General features: G+C 32.9%; 1 protein-coding gene across 1 annotated transcript in view; it reads right to left on the bottom strand.

The window, feature by feature from the left end:
* Positions 1–1,886, bottom strand: part of LOC107613931 (protein UPSTREAM OF FLC) — a 4,514-nt gene extending 2,628 nt beyond the window's left edge. Inside the window, exons 1-4 of the mRNA XM_016316132.2 lie at positions 1,099–1,886; positions 911–980; positions 500–615; positions 2–398 (exon numbers count right to left, since the gene is read on the bottom strand). Coding sequence (XP_016171618.1) covers positions 2–398; positions 500–615; positions 911–980; positions 1,099–1,327 — 812 coding nt within the window. The 5' untranslated portion in view covers positions 1,328–1,886. The remainder of the gene's footprint in view (position 1; positions 399–499; positions 616–910; positions 981–1,098) is intronic.

Here is a 7,383-nt window from a genome sequence, read left to right as displayed (position 1 = left end):
CACATGTGGCACTTCATCTTGATGTATCTCATGGCATTCAGATTCCATTGATGCATCTTCTGTTGATACGCCCCTGGTACAAGTTTTCTGTGTTTTGGTTATACTCTTAGGTTCTTCTGTCTGAGTTGAAGCATCTGACAACTTTTCACTCTTGTAGATTTTGTACTCTGGCAATGACAAGTTAGTAGAATCACTTTTTCCAGCTGTAGACTCTGGAGAAACATCAGAGGAACCGCTGCGTTGTCCTGTGGAAAGCTCATCATCATCTTGAGAGTTTCTTGCTTCTTTTCCATTCAGGCTAGAAGAAGTGGAAGCTCCATCATGGCTCCTACAAGAGACTGGCTCTGGTAACTGCTTCAGGCTTTGTATTTTGACATTGTTAATCGGGCTAAATCGATCTGTAGACACAATTTCACAATGACTTAAGTTTTCAATCAGGACCTAGGAAAATACCACATTGTGGAAATAAACAAAACCGAAGCATGATATTGTACTTAACCTGAATTTGATTCATCAAAGAGTTCAGAACCTTTGAGGACATACTCATTCCCATGGGCAGGTAGAATTAGATCATCCTGACAGAGATCATGCCACACAAAACCATTCTTGTAGCTTCTGAAAAGCATAATAAAACACAATATACATGGTGAATACTGAATATAAACAATTTGATCACAACATGAATCAACTCATAGCTAAACAATCTTGATTGCTTCATCTAAAACTATAATTTTAAGTTGCATTGACTTGGCCAAAATTTAAAAGAGAATATCAAGGACAAGTACAGAATGCAGATACTTCCAAAATTCAAAATTCCTGTTATTCTTGTACTTTTATTTCCCTGTATGTTTCACAAACATACAAATTTAAAAGCAAATAAAGGAGAGAGTAAATGCAATAACTAGCTAACCTCTTACAAGACCATGAATACAAGGAAGCCATGCCTCTACCTCTCAATGCATTAAGTCTATCAATCACATCTGCACACAAAAAAACACATTCCATAAATGGGGGGAAATACATTAAGAACATAATTACTATTAAGGTAAAAATTAAAAAAAAAATGTTTTTTTTTTTGCCTCCCATATATTTTGATACCTCTCAGGTATAGGCCTTCAGGGGATGTAAGAGGAACCTCCATGAAATGAGGGTGTTCTAGCTGCCTGTTCCTGCAAAGATAGTAAATGACAGGAACCTTCCTATTCTGGTGATACTTTGGTGACTTCTCTGTCCACACTTTGGCCCTTTCAGGACTCACTTGTCGGTATTTCTTCATCCTTGCTTCCATCATTCCCACGTTCACAACAACCCCACCACCCCCACTCATAAAAATGGAAACTTTATTACCACCTGGTTACTGGGTGGAACTCCCTGCCACCGTTACTGCAGAACCAGATCTAAACCAGCTCATAATACAATCATTGTAGCTACGGAAGGTGCAAGCTTTAATAGTAGAAATGCAATCATAGATAATAAAGTGAATAACTTTGACGAAAAAGGAAGAAGATGGTTAGGAGAATCTGTGTGGGCATTTGTTGGTTTGGACTTTGAGCTTCGGAGAACGTGAAGAAAGGAAGAAGAAAGTTATGAACAAGAGGGAAAATAAACGCATGCCCCCAGCAATCAATGGCTGAGAGAGAGAGAGAGAGAGAGAGGTGTTGAGTGAGGGGGTGAAACTTGAAAGAGTGGCGGAGAGTGATGAAACAGGAACAGAGACAAGACAGGAGGGAAGCTGAGTTGTGTTGGAACCTTATTATGATTTTCTGATAATAATCTTTTGTTTGATTTGATGGAAGGATTGATAATGATGCTGCTGCTGCTTCTGCTTCTCCTCCTTCTTATGTTTGTGTTGTTAACTTGTTGCGTTCATCTTTTTCACTCTTTTTTATAATAATAAATCCAATTTCCAATATAAATAATGATGATACAATAATATTTTGTGTACTGTTATCCTTCTGTCTTTTCTTCAAATTCCATCTTTGCCCTTCTGAAACAAAGGCGGTAAAATTCAAAGAATGTGTTCTTGCCCTCATTTTTTGGGCATGTTTGTAAAGTTTCTTATAAACAATGGCCTTGGATGGATTAATTTAAATATTTATATCCATTTAAATTTTGTAAATATAATTAAAAATTAAATAAAATTATATAAAATTTTCAAGTAGTTAAACTTTNATTTATTATTTCTATCACACTTTTAATTATTAATTTAATTCTTTTAATTTAATTAATTAATAATATATTTTTTCTTACACTTTTAAAAATTATTAATCTTCTAGTATTCCTTATTGATAATAACTATTGCAAAATATTCTGAAAACTTCTTTAATTTTCAAAATTTTCAATTTCTAAATGCTAGATTAATTAATAATTAGCATGATCATTTTTGTTATTCAAGTTTCATATGTATACTCTAAACTTTCCTGGATCTTGCTTAACAGAATAAGAAACTATATAATTATGATGTTTTCATTTTTTTTAATTTTAATTAGCTGTTGGTGGCCTAGATACTATAGAGTTATTTATATGTCATTATCTTCATAACTTCATTTTTGTCAACTCCAGTGTTATTACTTACTAGCTTATAGGTTAACCATTATATGTTGTTACCTTCCCAAACATCAGGTTGTGTTTTTCATACAATTGAGTTGATTAATTTTGAATCAATTCAATCTTACCAGGCACTCACCTATTAGTTATGCATTGCATATATAGTCAAAGCATAGACATTGCTTTTAACAGCTATAAATTAGAAATCAGAACTCAGAGAACAGAGATTGAATGCATAAGAGAAGACAACCCTCTTTTATAGCTTTTGCAAAGCTGCACGTGCTACAGATCTGATATATGAAACTTATATTCATTTCTTTCTCTGTAAGCAAACCATTTTTTATTGCTATGGTTAGCTAAAAAGATTATTTGCAATAGGGGTGTGCATGGGCCGGGTGAAACCGGGTTTGATGTGACCCAGACCCGACCCGAAATATATTCCGGGCCCATTTATGAGACCCGAACCCGACCCTAGACCCGATGAAACCTATACCCTTTCGGACTACAACTATACCGGGTGAAAACCGGGTGAAAACCGGGCCGTTAACATTATGTTACCTTGATACCTTCTTGTAAGTTAGTATGTAAAAATATCCAAATTTGCAAGACTCCAACCATTATTTGACATGGTAAAATTCACTTAGAAAAATATAACAAGAACCAACTCTTCTCTAAAATTAAAGCATAACCATAATCAATAATATTAATATTGCCTAATAACACCAAATATTTAAATAAATACAAATAACACAATATTATGCATTAGTCTAAAGTCTTATGCATTTTAAATATAAAACATTAACTTACAGTCTTATATATAATGACTAATAACACAAAATATTAAGGTTTACAATACTTAAATTCTACATAATAATAGCCATCATCCATCACTAATAATACAAAATATTTATTGTGTATGGTGACCGGGCCACCGGGCCGATTTCGGGTGACCCGAGCTATGGCCCGGACCCGACCCGAAATAATGACCGGGTCTATTTTTGAGACCCTTACCCAGCCCTAGACCCGATGAAATCACACCAAATTAGCCCCTAAAGTGTTCGGGACCGGACCGGGCCTTCGAGCCGGACCGGACCATGCACACCCCTAATTTGCAATATTTCCATGTAGCTAGCTAGCTAGAAAGGGTCAAAATCATATCAAATTCTCACACTTTTTAACATAAAGACAAATTGGAAAAGATAGGGTTTCCATGTTATGAAATAAGACACTTTCAATAAGGGTGAACGCCAATAAAATTAGATAGAATCAAAATTTCGATTCGTAATAAAATTATCTCCTCAGATCTAATATCTGCAGTTTTAAGTTTGAATTGGATATATTAGAATCCGATCCGCACTAAAATTATTGGATCAAATCGGTTCTAATATCCGTCATTTTTAAGCTTGGATCCGATCCGATCTAATCGGATCGAATATCGGATATATCTGCAAAACACAAAAATATTTTTAAAAACTTATTTTTATTAAAAAATACTAATAAAATTCTTTTTTTTCTACTCTTTTAAATATGTTTATTCTTAAAATAATATTAAACATATTTTTTTTAAAATAATAAAATTAAAATAATACAGTATATATGATAATTATTATTTGAAATAAAATATAGAAAGAATATTTACTTATTTATTTATTTATTTTTGCGGATCCACGAATATGTGAATACCTACATAAAATCCACAATTCGATATTATTAGTGTGCGAATCGGATCCGATAGCCTTGCGAATCAAATCCATATCCGCAACTTTTTTTTGAGTTCAGATGAACACCGTGCGAATGGAATCCGATGCATAAACACTCCTACTTGTCAAGGACTTAGATATCTTATTTCTTTTTCAACATAAAGAAAAAACACAGTTGAAATATCTTTATGCATATTACTTAGTTAGTGGGCCATCCATGTTAATATTTATAATTGTTTTGGAGATTATTGCATTTTGGATGTGGATTAAACCTTGCTAATTTTGGTAGATTTTTTATGAGGCAGTTGATTTAATTTCACTTTGCTGGTTAATAAATGTTTCCTTGGTTGGAAGCATATATAGTCACTTTATGATGCAGCATTATGCAGAGGCCAAATTGCAGATAAGATTTTACTGTATTCTACTATTAATCAGTTATGATTTATAAAGCTAGGAAGCAAGAAAGTGGAAAAGGAGTAATAAGCATTAATATGCTGTCACAGCCAATGAATATGTGGATATTAAAAGTTTAAAGTGCGTGGCATAGATCTATGAAATTAAAGCTACCACTAGAGGTAATACCGTTGAGCAGTTGCTGTATCTTAATTTTGAGAGGCATTGTAAGGTTTAGATCTATCATTTATCTCAGGCTAATTAAGGATTCAGATTTTAATATTTTAAAGTGTAATTAAGGAAGCAATATTTTTCCAAGATTGAAGATTTCAGATAATGTACGAAGCAATATTATTTATTATGAATAGAAAAAAGCAATTCCAAGTTGACAACCAAAGAGGTGTATGGAGGAAGGTTTATAAAGTAGTTCTATTTGGAGGTTGTTGGTAGTTTCTGATAATAGTTGTGTCAATTAATTCATGTTTTGATATAAATATTATGGAATTTAGATTTATTTAGTTACAAACAAGAATTGGTATACACATAGTTTGATTGTAAAACAGATATATTACGTACGTGTGCACATTTTTTTTGTTTTTGTTTTAGAGAATAGATTACTAAAAATGTTTTTAATGGAATCTAATTTAATTTAAATTAGTGCGATTTTGATCTGTTTTTGGTTTGGATTGAATTGAATACTTTTAATTTGAGTATTAGTCCAATCCTATTCACCTAATTTACACTCTTAATATATATGCTGCACATGTTTAAGGAAAGAGTAAACATTTGAACCCAAGTTCATTTCGATTGCACGAGTATTTAGTGCCACCAAATTATGCATTCAAGTTGGTTATAATATATTAATAATATTTGATATTATAAAATGTGAAAAGATTAAATGTTATGTTTAATTAACAAATAAATTTGTGTGCGGAAGTAGGATGGATAGAATCGAGTAGAAAGGTTAAGAAGGTAGGTAAGATTTAAGTTTAAGGTTTTAAAACAGTGAACAACATTGGAGTGGAATTTATTAAACTCTAACCTACCTTGTTTATTCTCAGCCCTAATCCCACTAATATTATTGATGGTTGTTGCTCACTTGCTTGGCTATTTCCCAAATGTATATGTGATTTATAACAAGGATGTGGTAGTAGGTTTCTTGCATTAAGTGATGCTGATTGGAAGACATAAACGGGGGATTACCAGATTAGTGGTTGTAAATTGCTCTTAATTTGTTCACTCATTTTGAACTATTTGATTGATTATTCTACCAACAACAACACACTTAGCTTATACACAAGATTACATTCAACTTAGCTTGTTAATAATGAAATGGAACAATTAATACGTGTATCGCATGCATGCCCACTTCATCAAGGCATATAAAAAGCTTGAAATGAAATGTAGTCATAATAATGGAGATGTGATCCACAATTCATGAATTGAAGCAATTATTCGGTTTTAGTTGAATAATGGGACATGCATATGAATCAGATAGGCTATGGCATTGAACACAATTGAGGAAAATGACCTAGTGGCTAATATATATATATTTTCATTTTCATTATCATTATGTCCTACCTTTCTTACCTAAATTGGGTTTGTAAGTCATAAAAATAATGGGGTATACTTTTTGAAATAGTGCAACAAATAAACATGGCAGGGTGTTGTGTAACATCATTCCAGTTGCCCACGTTTAAGGGGAAACTAAAACCAAACATGTTCACCAGTGTGTGTTTATGTCTCATGGAAAAAATTGCCAGGGTAGCCACTAATGTCTAATGCCCTTCTCTAAGGGTAACACTAACTTTGACTACTACTCGAATACGACTATTATCCTTCCCGCAATTAAGGAATACACCCAACAATAAAACTTAATTAGGAAATTAACTGCCAATTAGTTGCATGCATAAGACAATATTCGAATCTCTAACATTTACTTAAATTGACGAGTGAATTGACTACGAGCCAACCCAAGTTGGTTAAGATATATGTACGTTAATTAATTAATTTTTTTTTGTTTACCGTTGATGGTTTTTTTTTTTTTTTTTTTGGTATTGCCGTTGATGGTTATTTTTATCTACATGCAATAGTCTTAATTTTTTTCTCTTTTTTTCTACAACAGCCGTGGTAAAAAAAAACTTTTTGATACATGACCCTGTAATTTGCAACCCAAAAAGTTTCCTCTGGCCCACTTATTTTTCAACTGGGCTAACATGTGGCCTACTTAAAGCATGACGTTATTGGGCTCTGGCCTAGTTTCAATACCCAAAAACATGTTTGTCCAAATAAGAGTTAATTGCACTTTTTTGTTTCTGAATTGGAAGGCCCAATTTCGTAGTACGGAAGCCCATATACTCCCATTCCTAATGTCACTATTAGAGATCATTTTTATTTCCACATGGATATGATTATGATGTCATACATTGATTTTTCAATAATAAGATTTGTATTTTTGGCCCTTAGTTTCTTATTCTAGAATAATAGATTGTCACTGACTCACTGTTTCAATTCCACTGAATGTGATGCCCAAAAGGCAAGTTAGAAATAACGCCTACCATGTATTATTCTCTAAAGTCATGGCCAAGCCATAGATGGATCTTACATTTTTGAAAGGTTTGGAGAGAAAATGACTGCTCTTAATGATTGACTTGAAGCAGACACTTAGGGAGGGGTCTGCCTAATGTTTTGAACTAACAAGCTTCTTAGTCAAGCCAGTAATCATAATTCATATATAATCCTC

Source organism: Arachis ipaensis, chromosome B08, assembly GCF_000816755.2.
Source record: "Arachis ipaensis cultivar K30076 chromosome B08, Araip1.1, whole genome shotgun sequence".
Classification (NCBI taxonomy): domain Eukaryota; kingdom Viridiplantae; phylum Streptophyta; class Magnoliopsida; order Fabales; family Fabaceae; genus Arachis; species Arachis ipaensis.
The sequence above is the reverse complement of the archived record's forward strand: the minus strand, read 5'-3'. Positions and strand labels throughout refer to the sequence as shown.